The sequence below is a fragment of the Entelurus aequoreus genome, linkage group LG16 (assembly GCF_033978785.1).
Source record: "Entelurus aequoreus isolate RoL-2023_Sb linkage group LG16, RoL_Eaeq_v1.1, whole genome shotgun sequence".
Taxonomy (NCBI): domain Eukaryota; kingdom Metazoa; phylum Chordata; class Actinopteri; order Syngnathiformes; family Syngnathidae; genus Entelurus; species Entelurus aequoreus.
The window spans coordinates 4,509,321-4,536,298 of NC_084746.1; the positions used below are offsets into that span (position 1 = coordinate 4,509,321).

General features: G+C 38.0%; 3 protein-coding genes and 1 non-coding gene across 6 annotated transcripts in view; 3 read left to right on the top strand and 1 right to left on the bottom strand.

Moving 5' to 3' along the window:
* Positions 1–7,315, bottom strand: part of LOC133631538 (dynein axonemal heavy chain 8-like) — a 200,699-nt gene extending 193,384 nt beyond the window's left edge. The window contains exons 1-4 of the mRNA XM_062023834.1: positions 7,215–7,315; positions 5,755–5,889; positions 2,233–2,317; positions 1,979–2,121 (exon numbers count right to left, since the gene is read on the bottom strand). Of these exons, the coding sequence (XP_061879818.1) occupies positions 1,979–2,121; positions 2,233–2,317; positions 5,755–5,889; positions 7,215–7,229 (378 nt within the window). The 5' untranslated portion in view covers positions 7,230–7,315. The remainder of the gene's footprint in view (positions 1–1,978; positions 2,122–2,232; positions 2,318–5,754; positions 5,890–7,214) is intronic.
* Positions 7,316–8,261: 946 nt separating this feature from the next.
* Positions 8,262–21,435, top strand: calr3b (calreticulin 3b). Its single transcript, XM_062023835.1, has 9 exons — positions 8,262–8,481; positions 8,761–8,862; positions 14,922–15,125; positions 15,218–15,312; positions 17,262–17,471; positions 18,943–19,056; positions 19,133–19,276; positions 19,354–19,446; positions 20,669–21,435. The coding sequence occupies exons 1-9, from the start codon at positions 8,394–8,396 to the stop codon at positions 20,858–20,860; spliced, it is 1,242 nt and encodes a 413-aa protein (XP_061879819.1). The 5' UTR covers positions 8,262–8,393; the 3' UTR covers positions 20,861–21,435.
* A 44-nt stretch (positions 21,436–21,479) lies between these two features.
* On the top strand, positions 21,480–21,551 carry trnae-cuc (transfer RNA glutamic acid (anticodon CUC)). Its single transcript has one exon. It is a non-coding gene; the product is annotated as a tRNA-Glu (tRNA).
* A 537-nt stretch (positions 21,552–22,088) lies between these two features.
* LOC133631541 (epidermal growth factor receptor substrate 15-like 1) overlaps positions 22,089–26,978 on the top strand; it is a 65,254-nt gene continuing 60,364 nt past the window's right edge. For all 3 annotated transcript variants that reach the window (XM_062023836.1, XM_062023838.1, XM_062023839.1), the window contains exons 1-5: positions 22,089–22,193; positions 22,510–22,551; positions 22,627–22,716; positions 26,295–26,342; positions 26,438–26,533. In XM_062023836.1, coding sequence (XP_061879820.1) covers positions 22,167–22,193; positions 22,510–22,551; positions 22,627–22,716; positions 26,295–26,342; positions 26,438–26,533 — 303 coding nt within the window. In that variant the 5' untranslated portion in view covers positions 22,089–22,166. The remainder of the gene's footprint in view (positions 22,194–22,509; positions 22,552–22,626; positions 22,717–26,294; positions 26,343–26,437; positions 26,534–26,978) is intronic.

The window sequence follows — 26,978 nt, forward strand, 5'->3', positions numbered from 1 at the left end:
ATCAATATCGGCTGCTGAGTTTCATTTTTTTAATGTTTTCTGCTAATGGTGTGGTTTAAAAACACTGCACTACAAAGACAACATATTTGATGTTCAAACTCATAAACTTTTTTTTTTTTTTTTGCAAAAAATCATTAACTTAGAATTTCATGGCTGCAACACGTGCCAAAGTAGTTGGGAAAGGGCATGTTCACCACTGTGTTACATGGCCTTTCCTTTTAACAACACTCAGTAAAGGTTTGGGAACTGAGGAGACACATTTTTGAAGCTTCTCAGGTGGAATTCTTTCCCATTCTTGCTTGATGTACAGCTTAAGTTGTTCAACAGTCCGGGGGTCTCCCTTGTGCTATTTTAGGCTTCATAATGCACCACACATTTTCAACGGGAGACAGGTCTGGACTACAGGCAGGCCAGTCTAGTACCCGCACTCTTTTACTATGAAGCCACGTTGATGTAACACGTGGCTTGGCATTGTCTTGCTGAAATAAGCAGGGGCGTCCATGGTAACATTGCTTGGATGGCAACATATGTTGCTCCAAAACCTGTATGTACCTTTCAGCATTAATGGTGCCTTCACAGATGTGTAAGTTACCCATGTCTTGGGCACTAATACACCCCCATACCATCACAGATGCTGGCTTTTACACATTGCGCCTATAACAATCCGGATGGTTCTTTTCCTCTTCGGTCTGGAGGACACGACGTCCACAGTTTCCAAAAACAATTTGAAATGTGGACTCGTCAGACCACAGAACACTTTTCCACTTTGTATCAGTCCATCTTAGATGAGCTCAGGCCCAGCGAAGCCGACGGCGTTTCTGGGTGTTGTTGATAAACGGTTTTCGCCTTGCATAGGAGAGTTTTAACTTGCACTTACAGGCGTAGCGACCAACTGTAGTTACTGACAGTGGGTTTCTGAAGTGTTCCTGAGCCCATGTGGTGATATCCTTTACACACTGATGTGGCTTGTTGATGCAGTACAGCCTGAGGGATGGAAGGTCACGGGCTTAGCTGCTTACGTGCAGTGATTTCTCCAGATTCTCTGAACCCTTTGATGATATTACGGAGCGTAGATGGTGAAATCCCTAAATTCCTTGCAATAGCTGGTTGAGAAAGGTTTTTCTTAAACTGTTCAACAATTTGCTCACGCATTTGTTGACAAAGTGGTGACCCTCGCCCCATCCTTGTTTGTGAATGACTGAGCATTTCATGGAATCTACTTTTATACCCAATCATGGCACCCACCTGTTCCCAATTTGCCTGTTCACCTGTGGGATGTTCCAAATAAGTGTTTGATGAGCATTCCTCAACTTTATCAGTATTTATTGCCACCTTTCCCAACTTCTTTGTCACGTGTTGCTGCCATCAAATTCTAAAGTTAATGATTATTTGCAAAAGTCAGTTTGAACATCAAATATGTTGTCTTTGTAGCATATTCAACTGAATATGGGTTGAACATGATTTGCAAATCATTGTATTCCGTTTATATTTACATCTAACACAATTTCCCAACTCATATGGAAACGGGGTTTGTACATTTATAGTAAAGATATGGCCTCTACAACAAGGGTTACCCAAAGTGCGGCCCACGGAGCCTTTGCTGCCCATGACTTGTCTGTCTTTGGCCCTTCTTGGCACACTGCATAAACTATTTTTTTTTTTACTCTCAGCAAAAATTTGAAAAACAATGATAAAAAGGCAAAATTTTGACAGGGGCAAAAAATAATAATACAAAGGTTTTTCTTTGAATATGGATCCTTGTACAGTATAGTTGTACAGTTTTATATGGGGATGTGCTGGAGTCTGTCGCTGAGATGTGAACCAGGAGAGAACATAACCAGTTATGTCGAGGTTCCACACACTTTTCCGTGAATAATTTCGCTACGAATACTAATGTTTGTGATGCACACGCACGTTTACCACTACTGAAGCAACTTTCTTGTGCGCTGCCACAAAACAAATCACTGGAATGTTTTACCTGATGTACGTTGTCTGAGGTCACATCAACGCTCACTCGAATCCGAGTGAAAGAGCAATAAATGCCTGTGAGGCACATCTCTGCTAAATCGGCGTAGGAGAGCCGTAGCGCTTTCCCCGCCTTAAGAAATGAGCGTCCGCACTCTGAAACAGAATTCCCGTTAATGAGCGCATGATTCTGTCTTGTGAATTATAGGCTGCCAAGTAAATGATGGATCGTTTTGTCTCTTTCAAGGACTGATGCGTGATGGCTACCTTTTCCTGGATGTTTTGCCTCTTGATAGACAAAAGAAAGAGACGCACTTCCTCCTTTGGCGAAGAAATCCTCAAACGGAGCCAGCTGTACAGCAAAAGACAGGAAATACACGTAAACTCGTTGATACACACAACAACAAAATAATATACGGCTGGGGTGTCAAATGTACGGATAAGGGCCGCAAACAGGTTTTATCCGACCCGCGGGATGAGTTTGCGAAGTATAAAAATTAACCTGAATTTTTTTGAATGAAAGAAACTGTTGTTCTAAATGTGTCCACTAGATGTCGCAATAGCAATTCTTTGTATCTTGCTTCATGTAGGAGCCTAAATGCTGTTTAAGTTCATTTACATTTTATGGAAGGTGCTTTTTGTTTATTCAGCCAAAATGGGACTATTTACTTTATTTGCATGCTTAGAATAATTATAAGGAACACTTTATTGGATTATTACTAGAGATGTCCGATAATATCGGCCTGCCGATATTATCGGCCGATATATGCGTTAAAATGTAATATCGGAAATTATCGGTATCGTTTTTTTTATTATCGGTATCGTTTTTTTTATTATTTTTTTTTTTTTTTTTTTTTTTATTAAATCAACATAAAAAACACAAGATACACTTACAATTAGTGCACCAACCCAAAAAACCTCCCTCCCCCATTTACACTCATTCACACAAAAGGGTTGTTTCTTTCTGTTATTAATATTCTGGTTCCTACATTATATATCAATATATATCAATACAGTCTGCAAGGGATACAGTCCGTAAGCACACATGATTGTGTGTGCTGCTGGTCCACTAATAGTACTAACCTTTAACAGTTAATTTTACTCATTTTCATTCATTACTAGTTTCTATGTAACTGTTTTTATATTGTTTTACTTTCTTTTTTATTCAAGAAAATGTTTTTAATTTAGTTATCTTATTTTATTATTATTTTTAAAAAGTACCTTATCTTCACCATACATGGTTGTCCAAATTAGGCATAATAATGTGTTAATTCCACGACTGCACATATCGGTTGATATCGGTATCGGTTGATATCGGTATCTGTAATTAAAGAGTTGGACAATATCGGAATATCGGATATCGGCAAAAAGTCATTATCGGACATCCCTAATACAAAGTATTTCAATGGTTGGAATCTGCGCTTTTGCACGATACATTAGTTACTATGGTAATATAATTAGTTACTATGGTCATTTAATTAGTAACTATGGTCATCTAATTAGTTACTATGGTCATCTAATTAGTTGAAATGCGGGTGTCAGGGACAGACGCGGAAGGAGATTTTTACAACAAAGTTCTAAAGCTTAGTGATCTATCAGATATATCAGATTGTAGGTGGGTTTTTTTCTTTTACCCTTCGCGTTCATATTTTTGTTGCGTTTCGCTTGATTGTAAAATATGTGGATGGAGAGCGGGTGTGACGTTCATATGTTGTCAATATTCAGTGTTTTATCCTTCGTAGTTAATATTGTACACTGCAAACACTGAAATCCAAGTAAGATGAAATATGTCAAATAAGGGTGATATTTGCTTATTTTCTGTCCGATAAGATAATTCTTCTCACTAAGCAGATTTTAAGTTAGAGTGTTTTACTTGTTTTAAGAGTTTTGGTCCTAAATGATCTCAGTAAGATATTACAGCTTGTTGCTGAGATTTGATGAGCTATATTGAGTAAAACATGCTTGAAACTAGAATATCAACTGTTGCAAAGCTGTGTCATCAAAACTCACAAGTATAAAACTACTTTTTTAAAGTAATCATTTCTTATTTCAAGCATGAAAAAATAAATCATGACTTTGACACAATTGTGTCTCGTAATTAAAACAGATGACAGCCAAATGGACTTTGCTGTTTTATTTCCAATGAAACAATAGAAAACAGGTACTCATATAGTAGTACAGTTGGCACAGTACAGTAAACTGACAGTTAATATTTAAACATTTAACATGTGACACTTCTAACTATTTTGAATAGAAATAGTTCATGCACATTCAGAGAAATTCTTCAAAATTACAATTAAAACATTTTGGCCGGGGGCCGGGCTGTATATATGCGCACTAATTGACTGAAAGAGCACGCACTTGGCGCGATGATGTCATGTTATCCATGGAAAAATCAATTTTTAGACAATATGATTTGCCTGAGCAGCTAGGAGACCCCGAGAGTAACAAGCGCTTGCCTTGTTGCCTTTCCATTAAGAACAATGAATTAGTTTTTAGTATAAGTTTGCTGGTTCCAAGAAATGTAATGCCGAGCGCATATCATTATGTCAAGATAATGGCACTAGCATTTACTTCATTTAAGAATATTTTTCAACATATTGAGCAAAAAGGTCCCTTTTTTTTTCTACCAAGAAAAGTGCACTTGTTATTAGGAATGTCCGATAATGGCTTTTTGCCGATATCCGATATTCCGATATTGTCCAACTCTTTAATTACCGATACCGATATCAACCGATACCGATATCAACCGATACCGATATCAACCGATATATGCAGTCGTGGAATTAACACGTTATTATGCCTAATTTGGATAACCAGGTATGGTGAAGATAAGATACTTTTTAAAAAAAATTTATCAAATAAAATAAGATAAATAAATTAAAAACATTTTCTTGAATAAAAAAGAAAGTAAAACAATATAAAAACAGTTACATAGAAACTAGTAATTATTGAAAATTTGTAAAATTAACTGTTAAAGGTTAGTACTATTAGTGGAGCAGCAGCACGCACAATCATATGTGCTTACGGACTGTATCCCTTGCAGACTGTATTGATATATATTGATATATAATGTAGGAAGCAGAATATTAATAACAGAAAGAAACAACCCTTTTGTGTGAATGAGTGTAAATGGGGGAGGGAGGTTTTTTGGGTTGGTGCACTAATTGTAAGTGTATCTTGTGTTTTTTATGTGGATTTAATAAAAAAAAACCAAACAAAAAAACTAAACAAAAAAAACGATACCGATAATAAAAAAACCGATACCAATAATTTCCGATATTACATTTTAATGCATATATCGGCCAATTTATTAGTGAGAATATACTTATTTTAAGGTATTTTTGGGTTCATTGAGGTTAGCTAATTTTACTTGTTTTGGAAAGTCTTGACAAGCCAAATTTTATTGTTCTGTTGGCAGATAATTTTGCTTAGTTCAAATAAAATACCCCTCATTTTTGTATTTTTTTTTCTTGTTTTTGAACACTGACTTTTTGCAGTGTAAATCCCACATTTTTTTTTATTTTCATGTACATTCTGGGTGTCTCATTCAGTCAAAAAATGTTAAAATGCCATTCCGTTTTTAAGGTGGTCCGTCATAACGTTTTTAGCATTCAGACATTATTGTGAGGTTTTGTATTATTGTTTCTAAAAATCCGATATACCGGCCCCCAGACACATTTTCCTCTAAATTTAACCCCCCCGAGTGGAAATAATTGCCCAGGCCTGATCTACTGTGTATTTTTAGTGCCCTATGTGAGTACATGTGCTTTGCCAAGATGATCTCACTGAAGTGAAGTCCAAAATGAACTCTTCGACCACAGCCGGCTCCAAGTTCAACCTGATGGCCAGCATATTGATCACATAGTGGTGTGCAGGGGTGAGCTGCGCCTTTCGCTCCGCCCTCGCCTGCATGTAATTGTCCTGGATGAAGAGGAGGAGGATGGAGGGTGTTTATAATAGTACAAACCCTGTTTCCATATGAGTTGGGAAATTGTGTTATATGTAAATATAAACGGAATACAATGATTTGCAAAGCATTTTCAACCCATATTCAGTTGAATATGCTACAAAGACAACATATTTCATGTTTTTGCAAATAATCATTAACTTTAGAATTTGATGGCAGCAACATGTGACAAAGAAGTTGGGAAAGGTGGCGATAAATACTGATAAAGTTGAGGAATGCTCATCAAACACTTATTTGGAACATCCCACAGGTGTGCAGGCAAATTGGGAACAGGTGGGTGCCATGATTGGGTACAAAAGTAGATTCCATGAAATGCTCAGTCATTCACAAACAAGGATGAGGCGAGGGTCACCACTTTGTCAACAAATGCGTGAGCAAATTGTTGAACAGTTTAAGAAAAACCTTTCTCAGCCAGCTATTGCAAGGAATTTAGGGATTTCACCATCTACGCTCCGTAACATCATCAAAGGGTTCAGAGAATCTGGAGAAATCACTGCATGTAAGCAGCTAAGCCCGTGACCTTCCATCCCTCAGGCTGTACAGCATCAACAAGCGACATCAGTGTGTAAAGGATATCACCACATGGGCTCAGGAACACTTCAGAAACCCACTGTCAGTAACTACAGTTGCTCGCTACATCTGTAAGTGCAAGTTAAAACTCTCCTATGCAAGGCAAAAACCGTTTATCAACAACACCCAGAAACGCCGTCGGCTTCGCTGGGCCTGAGCTCATCTAAGATGGACTGATACAAAGTGGAAAAGTGTTCTGTGGTCTGACGAGTCCACATTTCAAATTGTTTTTGGAAACTGTGGACGTCGTGTCCTCCGGACCAAAGAGGAAAAGAACCATCCGGAAAGTGTAAAAGCCAGCATGTGTGATGGTATGGGGGTGTATTAGTGCCCAAGACATGGGTAACTTACACATCTGTGAAGGCGCCATTAATGCTGAAAGGTACATACAGGTTTTGGAGCAACATATGTTGCCATCCAAGCAACATTACCATGGACGCCCCTGCTTATTTCAGCAAGACAATGCCAAGCCACGTGTTACATCAATGTGGCTTCATAGTTATATTATTTGCCAAAAAAAAAAAAAGTTTAGGAGTTTGAACATCAAATATCTTGTCTTTGTAGCATATTCAACTGAATATGGGTTGAAAAAGAATTTGCAAATCATTGTATTCCGTTTATATTTACATCTAACACAATTTCCCAACTCATATGGAAACGGGGTTTGTATTTGAGGAATACTTCCTGTTTATATACCAGGATTACTCACGTCGGGCGACTCCATCACTTTAGAGGTGAGTTGCCACTTTGCAGGTGAGATGTTCTCAAGGTTATGCGTGCATCACAACATGAATTAGGAATAATTCAATTGCCTAAATGTGCTGATAAAAACATCAACTTGAAGCTAATTGAGTGGAGCATTATAAAGTGTATGCATCAGCATGTACATTCATTTCCTTCAGTAACCCCGCCCCTTTTTGTGCCTTTGAGCGCCTGTCTTGTACTTCATTATGATGTCATTATGACGTCAGGCTTCATTTTTGCCGTGTAGTCGTTTAAAGACGAGTTTACGTTACAAGTGCTTTGTAATCGTTTTTTTTCTTTTTTGCAAACGTCGCATAACTTTGGTCGTCGTGATTATAAAAAAAACATCAAAACAAGTGCACAGTTTAAACAATTGTGACGACAACAAATGACGCATGCGCAGACTCTTCCAGATTCTGTGGAAAACCCTAGGATAAAAAAGTACATTTGTAAATGTGGGGTCAATTAGTCTGAAATGTGCTTTGAATTTTGTGCGATTAAATTTTGACACCCTTTTGTGGTCTAACTTTGACACGGTGATGTGCCCTTAAAAAAGCGTGTGTATTCAGAATAATTTAGTTCACAACTAGTTCCACTTTTGAATGTTTCATCATGAATTGTACAATGTGTGTTTCTATAAGCCACTTCATGTTGTTTTCATTGACAATTATTCTATAAAATAATATTGTCTATATCCGGTTGATAACATTTCTGAAAGTAGGAAGAGCACGTTAGAAATATTGTCTTACAGAAATTTAAATGTCCTCATTTTTAGGTGTTTAATCCAAAAGATGAACGTAAGGTAATAAAAATGAAATATTTAATGCAAAAAAAAAAAAAAAAGTGCACAGTTTGGCTTGGTTTTAATGGGTGGTGACGCCCTCTCGCTGTGCATGACGTACTCGCTGATCCTGGATCAGACTCCGGAAGGAACCAGTGTTTCGTGGTCGACTGTGATTGGTCCACACGGGCGGTGTTGTCGACCAATAGCGTGCGGACATCTGTTAGCTTGAGCGTACTCTGGAAAGTCACTCTCCTCTACAACCGTGAGTCTCTTCGGCCAGACCTCACAGGAAGGACAACAAATCTTTAAGCCGATATTAAGGCTAAAAAAATCATTAAATAATAAAAAAAAGGGGGCAAAATGCAAATGTTGAGCGCTGTCGCGGTGCTTTTAGTAGCGTGCTGCGTCCAAGCGACGGTCTACTTTCGGGAGGAGTTCACGGACGGCGGTAAGGTGGAAGTGCAGAAATGCAGAAAGTTATTTTATGGAATTAACTATATTTTATTCCTTAATCTCTATTCTATTCGTACCCATTTGTATTTTAAAGCTATTTTTTAAAAAATTTTAGTCGTTATATTTGCCCAAGCTAGCAAATACAGCTAACTAAGTATTGTGTCGTCAAGTGGGCGTTTTTTCATTGTGTAGTTTGCCTCTGTAAATTTCGTATTTTTCTACCGCTTGTCCCTTTCGGGGTCGCGAAACCGATTAATTCAACGTGTCTTTTCAGCCGAATGGAGAAGTCGCTGGGTGGACTCCAAACACAAGTCTGATTACGGAGAGTGGAAACTGACGTCTGGCAACTTCTATGGAGACGTTGAAAAAGACAAAGGTGAGCATATTAAAAATGTGCCTTCAAAGTAAAGGTAACGTCACACTTTGACATTTATTCATACAGGTCATGTATGTCATAAAGGTACTATTTTGAAGTTTTTGTTGAATTGCAGTTGGGCGCATGACTAGCTTTTTAGATGTTGAAAGAGAAAGCAAAACTACTCTTGAGTGGCTGACGAGGAAGCACCGTGCAAAAAACACATTAATACTGTGTGCCAACGAGGGCGGCAACGATTAATTCGATTAGAAAAGGCTTCTATTAATTGTTTAATGCAGGGGTGTCAAACTCAAATACAGAGTGGGCCAAAATTTGAAACTGAACAAAGCCACGGTTGAACAAATTAACCTTTTTAATGGGGACCCAAACAAGTTTTGCATTGAATATTGAACAAACAATGCTTATATAACTTTATAGTGACATGAAAAATCGAGTTTCAAATGATAATAATTAAAGCTGCAAGCAGCGATAGACGGGACTGACTTTGAGGGCTCATAAAATCCAAACCGGAGCAGTAATTAAAACTCTTTCATCAACTTTTAATCAGAAGGGTTCAATCTCAATGTGCTAATTTGAAGCCGACACGACAAAGGCGCTCAGAGGAGATAATGTTTGAAAAAAGGTGACTGTTTTTACTCAACGTTTGTTTTGAAGGGGGAATTGCAAACTTCCTGTTGATTTTTGCTAGTGGTTGTCAGTGTATGAAATCTATGTCTAAGTGAGACCTACATAGCGGTTTTTGTTTCATGTCTCTACGACATTCCTACTGGGAGTTAGAGGCCGTTTTGTCTGTGTTTTCTTCCTAGGGGGTGCTAGAGCGCAGTTTTGGGGTTTGGTTTTTTGATTAGATTGCAATTTTCGCCAGTCCTGATGTGTGTGTCCAAGTGACTTTTGAAGCATGTTAAGGCGGTCAAATTACAGCTCAAAGAGGCGGCGGTATAATAATAAAACACTAGAAATACAATAGGGTCCTCTGTCCCAAAGGGGCTCGGTCCCTAATAATTAAAAAAAATATCAATGGTATATCAAATACAATTTAAATAAAAATTGAATGCCTCTTTTCTATTTGCAGCCTTCTGAGGTAAATATCAACATTAACTTTGTCCACAGGCTAATACATTTGAAAATAAAATAACAATGAATAAAGAACCATTCAGGACTTTAAACTGCTCAGTTTGCAACACACTGATCTAATCTGATGTGCCCAAGCCAGATACCTGCCAAAAATCCATAAATTAGACACGCCGTTTCATAAGCCATAGAGTTCAAAGCGCTGGGAAAAAATAGTGGCTTATTGTCCGGAAAATGTAGTCACTGTTGGCTTTAACACACATTTTGTGTCTTTTTACACATTAAAATCAGAAAGAACGCAAATTTCCGGAAGTCCATGCGTCCCTGGGACGCAGATTTTTTTTTTTTTCACCGACCCTGCCTTCTGCGCGTTTTTATTGGTCGGCTTCAAAGTACCGTATTTCCTTGAATTGGCGCCGGGAATATGGTATTCACATGCCTCGAATTACAGCCGGGTCAAACTCGTTTCGCAAAATAATTAGCGCATGTTTGGCACTTCCGCCGGGTCAAATATGAGTCATTAAATGACTCCCGCCTCCTGGTGGTAGAGGGCGCTAGTGATCGTTCTTGCGACTGCCGGTACTGCAGAAGACCCGTGCAGCAGGAGAAGACAACCGGCAGCAAGAGTGCGCAGCCATTGTTTGCTTGGACTTTTACCATGGAGGATTACATATCTAAAATAAAACCGTTTTCTAAACTGGACTTTCAATCGAAGCAGGCGGTAATACTTAAAAGGAAGATCTCCATCGAGACAGAGAGACTTTTAAAACTGAAGAAAGATAAGGAAGACTTCTATATTGATGCTTTTCTTTAAAAGGAGCTGGCATGGACTCATTTATACCTAAAGGTAAGACAATAATAACGTTTTTTTTAATTAAATGTGCTTTTCATGATAAGGTAAGCGCCGGAGTGAGAAGAGGTTTTAAAATAATTAGCGCATGCTTGGCCATCCCGCAGGTTTCTGGTAAGCGCCGGAGTGACAGGAGGTTTTAAATTAATTAGCGCCCCTGCGACTATTAAAGGAAATACGGTAACTAACTTTCCGGTACAATTTCTTAAATTTTGATTCGCCCAAAGTTTTATCAATGACAAATACTCAGTTTGCACTGGGACAACTTTACCGCGGGGTGTTATCAAAAGAAAGACTTCATGGCAAACACTAAGGTGAGTGAAAGTCAATGTTTTTAACTTCATCCTGTGCCATGTCTCCAGTAAATGACGTGTTTCAGTCTTTGTGAGTCCATGGAAACTTCTCTTTTATCTCCCGCTGGATCGACAAAAAAAATTATATACACTACTGTTCAAAAGTTTGGGGTCACCCAAACAATTTTGTGGAATATCCTTCATTTCTAAGAACAAGAATAGACTGTCGAGTTTCAGATGAACGTTCTCCTTTTCTGGCCATTTTGAACGATTAATTGACCCCACAAATGTGATCCTCCAGAACCTCAATCTGCTCAAAGGAAGGTCAGTTTTGTAGCTTCTGTAACGAGCTAAACTGTTTTCAGATGTGTGAACATGATTGCACAAGGGTTTTCTAATCATCAATTAGCCTTCTGAGCAAACACATTGTACCATTAGAACACTGGAGTGATAGTTGCTGGAAATGGGCCTCTATACACCTATGTAGATATTGCACCAAAAACCGGACATTTGCAGCTAGAATAGTCATTTACCACATTAGCAATGTATAGAGTGTATTTCTTTAAAGTTAAGATTAGTTTAAAGTTATCTTCATTGAAAAGTACAGTTCTTCTCCTTCAAAAATAAGGACATTTCAATGTGACCCCAAACTTTTGAACGGTAGTGTATTTTTTTTTTTTTTTACCGACCTGGCCTTCGTGTTTTTATTGGTGGTCTTCAAAGTAATGAACTTTCCGGTACAATTTCTTAAATTTTGATACGCCAAAAGTTTTATCAATGACAAATACTGCCTCAGTTTGCACTGGGACAACTTTTCCACGAGGGGCTGTCAAAAGAAAGACTTCATGGTAAACACTAAGGTGAGTGAAAAGTCAATGTTTTTAACTTCATCCTGTGCCATGTCTCCAGTAAATGACTTGTTTTAGTCTTTGTGAGTCCATGGAAACTTCACTTTTATCTCCCGCTGGATCGACATCATTCGAGGTTGGAGACAGGCTAGCTGTTACTTTGCAGGTCAACAAACAGGGCAAATGTGTGCTTTTTGAAGTGTTTATGTGCGAGGAGTGTTCAAAAGGAGTCTCTTGGAGAAGTGGCTGACAAGTTAGCAAGTGTCGCTCGCATCGCTGACTTTGACGTCATCACCGTCATTGTTTACTGAAGCAGAGATGCTGACTCTGCGGTTATGATAAATGCGCATGCGTCGCCAGGCTCTGCTTTTTATCGATAGGCTTACCAGAAGTGAAGTGAATTATATTTATATAGTGCTTTTCTCTAGTGACTCAAAGCGCTTTACATTGTGAAACCCAATATCTAAGTTACATTTAAACCAGTGTGGGTTGCACTGGGAGTGGGTGGGTGAAGTGTCTTGCCCAAGGACACAACGGGAGTGGCTAGGATGGCAGAAGCGGGGATCGAACCTGGAACCGTCAGGTTGCTGGCACGGCGACTCTACCAACCGAGCTATACCGCCCCAGATTTAATTTTTTATTTCTAGCAGGGGTGTCAAAAGTGTGCCCCGGAGGCCATTTGCGGCCCGCAGCTAATGTTTCAAAGGCCCACGGCACATTCTAAAAATACTATTAAAATAAATAGGGATGTCCGATAATGGCTTTTTGCCGATATTCCGATATTGTCCAACTCTTTAATTACGGATACCGGTATCAACCGATACCGATATCAACCGATATATACAGTCGTGGAATTAACACATTATTATGTCTAATTTGGACAACCAGGTATGGTGAAGATAAGGTACTTTTAAAAAAAAATTATAAGATAAATAAATAAACATTTTCTTGAATAAAAAAGAAAGTAAAACAATATAAAAACAGTTACATAGAAACTAGTAATGAATGAAAATGAGTAACATTAACTGTTAAAGGTTAGTACTATTAGTGGAGCAGCAGCACGCACAATCATGTGTGCTTACGGACTGTATCCCTTGCAGACTGTATTGATATATATTGATATATAATGTAGGAACCAGAATATTAATAACAGAATTAACAACCCTTTTGTGTGAATGAGAAGGGAGGTTTTTTGGGTTGGTGCATTAATTGTAAGTGTATCTTCTGTTTTTTATGTTGATTTAATTTAAAAAAAAAAAAAACGATACCGATAATAAAAAAACAGATACCGATAATTTCCGATATTACATTTTAACGCATTTATCGGCCGATAATATCGGCAGGCCGATATTATCGGACATCCCTAAAAATAAACATAAACATAAAAGTGGAATAAAAAAGCTTACAGGTGAAGTGAAGTGAAGTGAAGTGAATTACATTTATATAGCGCTTTTTCTCAAGTGACTCAAAGCGCTTTACATTGTGAAACCCAATATCTAAGTTACATTTAAACCAGTGTGGGTGGCACTGGGAGCAGGTGGGTAAAGTGTCTTGCCCAAGGACACGACGGCAGTGACTAGGATGGCGGAAGCGGGGATCGAACCTGCAACCCTCAAGTTGCTGGCACGGCCGCTCTACCAACCGAGCTATACCGCCCCAGGTGAAATGTGATTTAGTAAAAGTTGCAATGTTGACTAATAAAACAAAGCTGTTTTTTTTTCTTTACAACTGTCATTGCTCAAAACATAATATTGAATCAAAATCAATGTTATTATGAATTATTGACCTATCCAAGGCTCTGATTACTTCACATCAAATATTCCACTTTGGGGAAAAAATTGTCGAAGATTTAGCATATTTTGTGTGTTTGCCATAAAAAAACAGTTTTCTTTGACTAAAAGGGCAGAAAACAAACAAACATAAAAAAAACAACAACTTAGAATTGACGGATACATCTGAAGTTGATGTAGACTCGAGATTTAAGTTGGGCTGCAACTAACGATTAATTTGATAATCGATTAATCTGTCGATTATTACTTCGATTAATAATCGGATAAAAGAGACCAACTACATTTCTATCCTTTCCAGTATTTTATTGGGAAAAAAACAGCATACTGGCACCATACTTATTTTGATTATTGTTTCTCAGCTGTTTGTACATGTTGCAGTTTATAAAGGTTTATTTAAAAAAAAAAAAAAAAAATAGCCTCTGCGCATGCGCATAGCATTGATCCAACGAATCGATGACTAAATTAATCGCCAACTATTTTGATAATCGATTTTAATCGATTTAATCGATTAGTTGTTGCAGCCCTAAATTAAAGCGTTAAATAAATATTGCATGTATGCCCTGGCACACGATTCTCATAATTTAATAGATAGTACTTTATTGATTCCTTCAGGAGAGTTCCCTGAGGAAAATTAAAATGACCGAAGCACAAAACTTTTTATACTGAAATAAACACACCTACAACTTATTAAATAAAAATATAGAAAACACTACTGGCAGCGGTAAAGTTTAGATCCATGGAGGAAAGAAGATAGTAAATTAAAGTTTTAACTGAATACATTTACGTATGCATAAAAATGTGTTTTCTTTTGTATTTAAAAAAAAAATGAATTAACGGTTATGACAACCTTTTTCCAAAACACAATATAGAATGTGAGATATATCAGGATAATGCATACATTCATCATTTGTTTTCAATACGGTTACAAAAAAGTGTGACCCCAAAAATTTACTGTGGGACCCCATTTTGAAAATTCCTAGCACCAACACTACATATAGAATACGACTTTAGAGGGTTTTTTTTACTTTTCATGTAAAATAAATCAGTGAAGAGTAGTATCTAATAATAATAAAATGTGAACACTAATCCCTGATGAACACCTGTTACTCTCTGCAGTTAAGCACATTTAAAAGTCCCTGGCCGCCATTTGGGGGAAACACTTTATACGTCTGTTTTTTTATGCACATTACCTTTTTGTTTTGCGTAGGTCTCCAGACAAGCCAGGATGCCCGATTCTATGCCACCTCTGCCCGCTTTGAGCCGTTCAGCAACGAGGGCAAGAGCCTGGTCGTCCAGTTCTCGGTCAAGCACGAGCAGAAAATCGACTGCGGCGGCGGCTACGTCAAGGTCTTCCCAGCCGACCTGGATCAGACGGCAATGCACGGGGATTCTTCGTACTACATCATGTTTGGTAAGTCACAAACTCCGCCCTCTCATCTCATTGCATGCACTGAATGTCGTTAAACAGCATTTTCTCATTGTGATCATTCACCACACACACAGGCCCTGATATTTGCGGCTACAGCACCAAAAAGGTCCACGTCATTTTCAACTACAAGGGCAAGAATCACCTCATCAAGAAGGAAATTAAGTGCAAGGTAATTTTGACATTAAAAGTATGAATATTGTAAATGCTGCAGTTATAGCCTGAACCACAAAGAGGAGTAGGTAACAACTGGAAAGAAGCTGTTATTTCTGAATACATTTCTTATGTATTTACTAAGTATGCATGATTATTTTATTATTATCATTACAATATTTATTATTACTATTACATTTTTATTATTTATTTTGTATTTTTCATATCTAATAATTTATTAAATTAATGTATGTATTTCTACGTCGATGAATAAATATTTTGAATGCATGATAAAATGGGAAGAAAAACATTGTTCTCTTTGACTACATTGCCTTTTATTCAAAAGTATATTAGCACAACACGGCCGTAACAGAACCAATGTTGTAATAGCCATAAGGCACAAACTGCTTAGCCATCATTAATAGTGCTGATTAGAGATGTCCGATAATGGCTTTTTTGCCGATATTCCGATATTGTCCAACTTTTAATTACCGATTCCGATATCTACCGATATATACAGTCATGGAATTAACACATTATTATGCCTCATTTTGTTGTGATGCCCCGCTGTATGCATTAAACAATGTAACAAGGTTTTCCAAAATAAATCAACTCAAGTTATGGGAAAAAATGCCAACATGGCACTGCCATATTTATTATTGAAGTCACAAAGTGCATTTTTTTTTTTTAACATGCCTCAAAACAGTAGCTTGGAATTTGGGACATGCTCTCCCTGAGAGAGCATGAGGAGGTTGAGGTGGGCGGGGTTTGGGGGGGGTGTATATTGTAGCAACCCGGAAGAGTTAGTGCTGCAAGGGGTTCTGGGTATTTGTTCTGTTGTGTTTATGTTGTGTTACGGTGCGGAGGGTCTCCCGAAATGTGTTTGTCATTCTTGTTTGGTGTGGGTTCACAGTGTGGCGCATATTTGTAACAGTGTTAAAGTTGTTTATACGGCCACCCTCAGTGTGACCTGTAGGGCTGTTGACCAAGTATGCCTTGCATTCACTTGTGTGTATGAAAAGCCGTAGATATTATGTGATTGGGCCGGCACGCAAAGGCAGTGCCTTTAAGGTTTATTGGCGCTCTGTACTTCTCCCTACGTCCGTGTACACAGCGGCGTTTTAAAAAGTCACACATTTTACTTTTTTAAACCGATACCGATAATTTTGAAACAGATACCGATAAATTCCGATATTACATTTTAAAGCATTTATCGGCCGATATCGGCAGTCCGAAATTATCGGACATCTGATAATCGATCATTTGATAATCGATTAATCTGTCGATTATTACTTCAATTAATCATTAGATAAAAGAGACAAACTACATTTCTATCCTATCAAGTATTTTATTGGAAAAAAACAGCATACTGGCACCATACTTATTTTGATTATTGTTTCTCAGCTGTTTGTACATGTTGCAGTTTATAAATAAAGGTTTATTAAAAAAAAAATATAAAAAAAAAATAAAAATGTTATTTTAATTTTTTTTTTTTTTTAAAACTCTGCGCATAGCATACATCCAACGAATCGATGACTAAATTAATCGGCAACTATTTTAATAATCGATTAGTTGTTGCAGCCCTAGTGCTGATGAATAAATAATAAACAATAGTACGGCATGTGTAACATGTGTGACTTTCCAGCAAACAGCAGAGTATTATTTTGAAGTGCTTGCAGGGGTAGCTCATGCTGCTAGATATTGATGGTACTTCAAATGCAGCTACTGCCATCTTGTTAAGTTAATGCCAATGTTGTTTGACTTTGCACCAATTGAAGACTGCGTTGGTTATTTGCTTTTGTAGACTACGCATCCACCAACTATAGGAGACTGCTGGTTGATTCGATAGAGGTGATAATTGCAGCATTTATGTTATTCCAAGACATGTATTTTATTCATCAGCCCTAAGGCCCCCGTTTTCTCACTTCCGGTGTAACCCAAATCCCCCAAAATATTTTTTTCTTTCAGGATGACGAGTTAACCCACCTGTACACGCTGATCCTGAATCCCGATCAGACCTACGAGGTGAAGATCGACAACGAAAAGGTGGAATCTGGCAGCCTGGAAGAGGACTGGGACCTGCTGCCCCCGAAAAAGATCAAGGATCCCGAAGCCAAGAAACCCGAGGACTGGGATGACCGGGCCAAGATTGACGACCCAGAGGACACCAAGCCTGAGGTGAATACCATTAGGAATATAGGAGGGGTGTCTCGAGACGATATTGTTGTATATCAGGAAATAAATCAAGGATGTTATTACATTAGCTGGCATGTAAAATGTCGGAAATAAGTTCCGATACAAGCGGTAGTCCTGCAGTGTTTACTTGTGCAAAGCTGTACCGCCAGTTAACATCTAAATGTCCTCCAAAAAGCACACAAGGTTGGTCATTTCTTGTATTTTAGTCAAGTCATTTACAAAAGATAAACATGGTAGGTGTATAGGCTGCTAGGAGCTAAGCACGCAATAGCACACAAGCTAAACATACTTAGACTTAAACAAACCCTAATGATCCACAAGGGAAATTGTTCCACACTGTAGCTCAGTTACAAAGGATGGAAAGGACAATGCAGGTATAAAATACACTATAAATGTACCGTAGTAGCAATATAAAATATAACATACCGTATTTTTGGGAGTATAAGTCGCTCCGGAGTATAAGTCGCACCGGCAGAAATTGCATAATAAAGAAGGAAAAAAACATAAGTCGCACTTTTTGGGGAAATGTATTTGATAAAAGCCAACACCAAGAATAGACATTTGAAAGGCAATTTAAAATAAATCAAGAATAGTGAACAGGCTGAATAAGTGTACGTTATATGAGGCATAAATAACCAACTGAGAAGGTGCCTGGTATGTTAACGTAACATATTATGGTAAGAGTCATTCAAATAACTAGAACATATAGAACATGCTATACGTTTACCAAACAATCTGTCACTCCTAATCGCTAAATCCCATGAAATCTTATACGTCTAGTCTCTTACGTGAATGAGATCAATAATATTATTGGATATTTTACGCTAATGTGTTAATAATTTCACACATAAGTCGCTCCTGAGTATAAGTCGCACCCCCGGCCAAACTATGAAAAAAAAACTGCGACTTATATATCGGTACAATATATAACAACTACCATGTACAATATTACAGTATATGTAACAGCTGCAGCATAAAATAGAGAGTAGATCCAGCAGAAAGAGTCTAAATTGGCACATTTGTAAATATAAATAAGTATCAAATAATTATAGTTACATATTACATACACAAAGTCTCCAAGGCCAGAAGCATACTGCTAACCAGTAACAAATGTGTCTGTGTCATTTAAATTACCACACCATGAACTTAACTTCATGAATTATTGTGACCACTAGCTGTCGGCAGAAGACAATTTACTACTCCACTCCACTACTCCACTCCACTACCATTGTGCTTTAATTTCATTTGATCCATCCTTTTCTAACATTCTACCCTACAAAATAATGAAAATATGACCTGTAAATTATGCTGATGTAGTAGAGGGTCAATATCAGTATTGGTTGATATTAGACGTGACTTGAGAAAGTTGCATCGGGAAACCCCAAGAATATAGCATGTCTAAAGGACAGAGACAGAGTTCTTTTAAGACGTTTCCTTGACTTTCCCCCTTTAGGATTGGGACAAACCCGAGAACATCCCCGATCCTGATGCCAAAAAGCCAGAGGACTGGGACGAAGAGATGGATGGAGAGTGGGAGCCACCCATGATACCCAACCCAGAGTACAAGGTAGCCTGTGAACAAACTGTTTATTAGCAAACTGTCAGAGACAAAAAAATAGAACAAATATCCCTTGCCCCTGCAGGGAGAATGGAAACCGAAGCAAATTGACAATCCCAACTACAAAGGGACCTGGGAGCACCCTGAGATCGACAATCCAGAATACAGTCCTGACTCCGCCATTTACAAATTTGGCAACGTCGGTGTTATTGGTCTTGACCTTTGGCAGGTATGATTTAATAAGAAAACACAAATTGGTGTCTACATGTTACTGATGCAATTTGTTGGTCTTAATTAAAATCTCAGGTGAAATCCGGCACCATCTTTGACAACTTTGTGATTACGGATGACGTGAAGGAAGCCGAGGACATTGGAAACGAGACGTGGGGTGTCACAAAGGTATCGGATCTACTCTCTGTATTTTCTATCAGATATTATGCAAGAATAAATCCCTAATTACTAGGGCTGTGAATCTTTGGGTGTCCCACGATTCGATTCGATATCGATTCTTGGGGTCACGATTCGATTCAAAATCAATTTTTTTTGATTCACCGCAATTCTCGATTCAAAAATGATATTTTTCCGACTCAAAAGGATTCTCTATTCATTCAATACATAGGATTTCAGCAGGATCTACCCCAGTCTGCTGACATGCAAGCAGAGTAGTAGATTTTTGTAAAAAGCCTTTATAATTGTAAAGGACGATGTTTTATCAACTGATTGCAATAATGTAAATTTGTTTTAACTATTAAATGAACTAAAAATATGACTTATTTTATCTTTGTGAAAATATTGGACACAGTGTGTTGCATCGCAAGTGTAAGCCACTGTGACACTATTGTTAATTGTTAATTTATTTTATAAATGTCTAATGATAATGTCAATGAAGGATTTTTAATCACTGCTATGTTGAAATTGTAACAAATATTGATACTGTTGATAATATTAATTTTTGTTTCACTACTTTTGGTTTGTTCTGTGTCGTGTTTGTGTCTCCTCTCAATTGCTCTGTTTATTGCAGTTCTGAGTGTTGCTGGGTTTGGTTTTGGAATTGGATTGCATTGTTATGGTATTGCTGTGTATTGTTTTGTTGGATTGATTGATTAAAAAAATATATATATATATTAGGGTTGCAACTAACGATTAATTTGATAATCGATTAATCTGTCGATTATTACTTCGATTAATCGATTAATAATCGGATAAAAGAAACAAACTACATTTCTACCCTTTCCAGCATTTTATTTAAAAAAAACAGCATACTGGCACCATACTTATTTTGATTAATGTTTCTCAGCTGTTTGTAAATGTTGCAGTTTATAAATAAAGATTTATTTAAAAAAAAAACATTTTAAATAAAAAAAAAGCCTCTGCGCATAACATAGATCCAACGAATCGATGACTAAATTAATCGGCAACTATTTTTATAATAGATTTTAATCGATTTAATCGATTAGTTGTTGCAGCCCTAATATATATATATATATATTTAAATCAAATAAATAAATCGATTTAAAAAAAATGAGAATTGATTCTGAATCGCACAACGTGAGAATCGCGATTCGAATTCGAATCGATTTTTTTCCCCACACCCCTACTAATTACCTTTTTATCCGCGCAGGAACCTGAGAGAAAAATGAAGCAGGAGCAAGACGACTTGAAACGAAAGGAGGAGGAGGAGAAGAACAAAGAGCAGGACACCGAGGCGGGCGAGGAAGATGATGAGGAAGAAGAGGAGGCTGAAGAAGATGAGGAGGATGAGGAAGAGGAAGGACTCTCAGAAGAGGATGCAAAGCTTAAAGATGAGCTTTAAGGAGGTCACAGATTTTCTTTAAGGATAAAACTCCTGTGTACATTCCAGGGATATCATGGCTGCTGTGCATCCTCACCCTTAAAATAACACAACACCTTTGAAATGTAGTGCGGGGGGGGGAAAAGGTCTGTCACTCTGGTCATGTGTCTCACAACTTCTGGCAATGCGCTGAATTTCAATCTCTTTACCATCACATGCTCCATCCTCTCTAAAAGTGGCTTGGAGTAAAACATTTATATTTTCAATATTTACACTCTGTTGTTGTGGAAGATAAAAACATGAATTTCAAATAAAATCAATGTGTAAAACCCCAATCACTGGGGGAAAAAAAACCCTGTCAATTCTAAACTGAATGTTAAGTCATGGTTGGTACTTATACATCCTCGTCCTGTTCCAAGACAAGTGCAAATCTAATCATTTGGTTTCCATGTCTTTACAAATAATTAAAAAAGATGTTTTCATTTCTGTGTTCAACTCTGTCTTTTAAAGCAGCTCCTGCCCAGTGATTATTAATGGAGTAGTTTTCCCAATTTTGTTTGATTGTACCAACATTTTTAATAAAGTTGTCAGATTCCGCTTGTTTTTTTTTTTACTGTTAAATACGCAAACGCTACCATGATCCCTGGTGGTCTAGTGGTTAGGATTCGGCGCTCTCACCGCCGCGGCCCGGGTTCGATTCCCGGTCAGGGAACTTGCTTTTTTTTTTTGGTCAAGACTTTTTTTTTTTTAACTATAAATGACTTAACTTCGCGACTAGCACATTCCTATTCCTTAAAATTTTATAAAAAGTCGGCAGTCGCTTACGTGTTGTCACTGTCAGTCAACATGTCCAGCGTTTAGACACCGCCCACTTGTGAAATTGTCCAATTAAACCCAAGCAGGAAATGTTCCTACAGGCTGAAGCAATTGTCAATCATCTTATGATGCACGCCCACCATATTTACGATTCGAAAGTACTGGAAAAATAATATATTTACTATAATACTATACAAAATAATCATGTTAATCGTACAAAAACATACAATTGTCAGCCTCCACTATAAATTGGTTAAATTTGCAAATTTTAAGATTTAGTACCGATGGATGGTCGTCCTTTGAAACAAACTTAACTACAAATATATACAATTAAAATAGTACATTGAAATTACTGTCATATTTTAATCTTAAATAAACATGTACACACGTTTTAATAAATTCACGTTTAATAATTACATTTTGTGACCGGAAATGAACAGGCTACAACGTGAACGCGCAGCGCTAGTGAGGCGGGTGCGCGTACGCCCCCGGAGAGACACCACCAGGAAACATGGCGGCGCTGATGACACTCAGCCAGGTAATAACTTTCACCTAAGCTTCCTAGAAGTCGTTTTTACACTTCCAACTTCTCCAACGGTGACACCACATCTAACTTTATCCGGTGGGGGAAATGTGTGACATTTGAGGGCTGAATTCGTCGTCTAAATCAAGTTGTTAGCTTGTTTAGCGTCACTATGTATAGAGGAGCCGCCGAGCCTGATTTTAGTCAGGAAATAAAAAATTTAAAAAACGTATAAAAACTAACCCAATTGGAACAAAAACTATTCCTACTTTAATAAACACACGCTTTTTATTTTTATTTTTTTTATCATACTTCTATGTTTTCCCCTCAGTTGTCAAGCGGGAACCCGGCGTACGAAAGCTACTACAGACAGGTAGTAATTATGTTTGTGTTTTAATAAAGTTATTTATTTTTAATTTGTTTTTGTCTCCCATACGCTCTTTTGCAGCTGGATCCGGTTAGCAGTGGCAAAGTATCAGCTGGGGATGCGGCTCAGTTCCTGAAGAAGTCGGGGCTGTCAGACAATACACTGGGCAGGGTATGACGTCATGCATATGTTCATAAATGTTCTCTACATCAGACCTGGGCAAATTAAGGCCCGGGGGCCACATGTCAACCCGTTAAGCTTTTCAATCTGGCCTGCCGGACATTCCCAAATAATTTTTTTAGATCTTTTAAGATGGAAAGTGTAGCTGCCATTATGATGTGCAGTCATGTTTTCTAATGACCGTAAGTCTTGAACTATACAAAGTATTTCAATGGTTGGGATCTGCGCTTATGGATGATATACCAGTTACTATGGTAATCTAATGAGTTGATTGTACCAATCATGGTCATCTAATTAGTTACTATGGTAATCTGCGTCACAGCAGCTCAGGCGAGGCACCGGAAGGAGATTTTCACAACAAAGTTCTAAAGCTTAGTGATGTATCAGATATATCAGATTGTAGGTGGGTTTATTTTTTACCCTTTGCATTCATATTTCATTGTTTGTTGCATTTTTGTTGCGTTTCACTTGATTGTAAAATATGTTGATCGAAAGGGGGTGTGGCATTCATATTTTGTCAATATTCAGTGTTTTATCGTTCATAGAAAAAAATGTAAAATTCCATTACGTTTTTTAAGGCGGTCTGTCATAACGTTTTAGCATTCAATCAATAAAACTTATTGTGAGGTTTTGTATTAGTCTTCCTAAAAATAGATATACCGGCCCCCAGACACATTTTTTTCTCTAAATGTGGCCCCCGAGTTAAAATAATTGCCCAGGCCTGCTCTACATCAAGCGTTTTTCAACCTTTTTTGAGCCAAGGCGCGTTATTTTCATTGAAAAAATCCACCAACAGAAATGATTAAAAAATGAAACTCAGTAGACCAGGGGTGCCAAACTCGTTTTCATCGAGGGCCACATCGCAGTTATGGTTGCCCTCAGAGGGCCGTGTTTAACAATGAGTAATATACGAATATACATGTGTATATATATAATACATTCACAATAGATTTTTTTTTACATAAGCTGCAAAATTTTTTTTAAATTTTACTTTAAAAACTGGCAGCTCAGTCACCAGAATTTTACAGTAAAATCAGTTGTTTTTTTACAGCATATACAAATTGAATAAATACCGTATTTTTCGGAGTAGCTTATTTGCTTTTTAATGTGCAAATATAAAAGTCAACATCCAGTGCAAATGTTAATATTCTGCAATAGTATAAGCATTTCAAAAGTAAAAGTATTGCTTATTTTGCTTTAAAATGTGCAAAAATAAAGATAAACATCCAATACAAAAAAGTGCAAAACGAAATATTCTGTAACAACAGTGTAAACATTTCAATAAAAGTGAAAGTATTGCTTATTTGCTAAAATGTGCAAAAATAAAAATAAACATCCAATACAAAAAAGTGCCAATCTAAATATTCTGGAGCACTGTAAACATTAAGTATTGCTTTTAAAATGTGCAAAATAAACATCCAGTCCAACACAGTACACAATAACCAATTCTACTCATTCCAGTGAGTGACTAACAGTTGTAATGAAGAAAGGTTAGCATGTCTACATGCTCTGCTTCTTTTCTTGTTTACAATATTCCCAGCAGCTGAAAATAGGCGCTCAGAAGGGGTCGATGTGGCTGGAACTGAGAAGTAATTAGCCTTCACCTCAAGCCAGGACTGCGAGTGAGCTGAGCTGCAGTTTATATTTCTAGAAGGTCAACGGGCTCATAGTGATGTTACTAGTAGTTGACTGGAAGGTGTTTATTATCATTTGGGGCGAGTCCGCTGCCTGATGCTCACCTGCTAAACACCTATCTGCTCCACGCTGAAGCGCTGACTATATGCGCTCTGAATACACACTGCTGATTGGCTGATAATGCTTCGTGTGTACCAATCAGATGGTTGTGTGGGTGGGACAATGCTGCGTGTGTACCAATCAGATGATTGTGTGGGTGGGACAATGCTGCGTGCTGAGACAGAGGCAGAGGAGCGAAGCAGCTTGTTAAGACTTTAGCAGCTAAAGTTAGCTTTAGCTTAGAAACTCGTTCGGTACACCCCCGTACCGAACCGAAAGCCCCGTACCGAAACGGTTCAATACAAAACACATACCGTTACACCCCTAGCAGATACAAATGACACATTCATGTTTTTGTGTAATGATGACAACGTATGCTCGCGCGGACGATTGACTAGTTGATGGTTTTCTTTTTAAATGTTCGTTCATAGCCGTTGTGCTGCCATGATAGGCCATTTCCGCTCGACACAGTGTGCATACAACAACATTATTAGGCCGTTTATTGAAATACTCCCACACTTTTGGCATGCTTTTCCCCCTCGCTCGCACCGCTCGCATCGTCTGCTTTGATCGTCTGCTTTGCGCTTCGCCATGACGGTAGTGTGACGTAAATATGCGACGCGTCGACGCACAAAAACTGCGTCGACGTATTTACGTAACCGATGACGTCGACTACGTCGACGCGTCGTTTCAGCCTTAGTGTACTGTCACCACCTGTCACATCACACCCTGACTTATTTAGAGTTTTTTTTTGGTGTTTTCCTGTGTGTTTTAGTTCTTGTCTTGCGCTCCTATTTTGGTGGCTTTTCCTGTTTTGTCTGTATTTTCCTGTTGCAGTTTCATGTCTTCCTTTTGAGCGCTATTCCCCGCACCGGCTTTGTTTTAGCAATCAAGAGTATTGAAGTTGTTGCTATCTTTTTTTGTGTGTCATGTCATGTACGGATGTACTTTGTGGACGCCGTCTCAGCTCCACACGCTGTAAGTCTTTGCTGTCGTCCAGCATTCTGTTTTTGTTTACTTTGTAGCCAGTTCAGTTTTAGTTTAGTTCTGCATAGCCTTCCCTAAGCTTCAATGCCTTTTCTTAGGGGCACTCACCTTTTGTTTATTTTTGGTTCAAGCATTACACACCTTTTTACCTGCACACTGCCTCCCGCTGCCGCCTTCATATTTTGATCACGACAAACCATCGTCACACGGCCTGTTCCCGACATTTACAAAGCAATTAGCTACCGGCTTCCGCCTACTGATATGGTATGGTATAACACGGTTACTCTGCCGAGCTCTAGACAGCACAGACACTCAACAACGGCATATCATTTGCAGACTATAATTACTGCTTTGCAAAACATATTTTTAACCCAAATAGGTGAAACTGCATAGTGGTTGAAAAACACTGCTCTACATGGTTTAATTTCATTTTTTCCATTTCATTTTTTTTATTTATCTCCTTCATTGATGTGCAATTTTGATCAATAGACAATTAAACTTTAGCAACTAAACACATATTTACACACCTATGCTTGAGAAGGAACAGGATGAAGAAAATCTTATATTTCCTGCCCCTTCAACATAGTAAGTAGTCTTACCTAATGGATAGCCCAAATTCACAAGCATACAAACCAAACAAATACATCCAAATATAATGAAAACAAACAAAAAACACACCAAAAAAACAAGTGCAAAACTTCATGAAGTACAAACCGAACAAAAAAAGTAATGTACACCTCACAGGATGATACAAAACAAATACAAAACCAGACAAAAAATAAGTAAAATAATAAATATAAAGCAAGTTGTGTTTAATTTCTTTAATCGCCCCCTTTTTTTCTTCCAAGATATGGGATTTGGCTGACGCAGAGCGAAAAGGCTATCTGGACAAACGGGTAACACACAGGCATCATTTGTAAAAAAAAAAAAAAAAGCTGACATGCCCACCAGTCACTGGGTTTCACTCCCTTTTTCTCTTCCCCTTCCTCAGGGCTTCTTCATTGCCTTGAGACTGGTGGCCTCGGCGCAGGCAGGACACGAAGTCAGCCTCAGCAACCTTAGCCAAACGGTTTTGCCTCCTAAGTTTGTAAGTAATAAAACTGTCTGCGTCCACGCACCCTGAAGTCACTGACACTGTATATGGAACTTATTAAGGATTTATATATACTGTATATATAAAATACAGTAATACTAAGGGTGTAACGGTACGTGTATTTGTATTGAACCGTTTCGGTACGGGGGTTTCGGTTCAGTTCGGTTTGGAGGTGTACCGAACGAGTTTCCACACGGACATATTAAAGGCCTACTGAAATGAAATGTTTTTATTTAAACGGGAATAGCAGATCCATTCTATGTGTCATACTTGATCATTTTGCGATATTGCCATATTTTTGCTGAAAGGATTTAGTATAGAACAACGTCGATAAAGTTCGCAACTTTTGGTCTCTGATAAAAAAAAACCTTGCCCCTACCGGAAGTAGCGTGACGTTGTCAGTTGTTCACTCCCTCATATTTTCCTATTGTTTTCAACG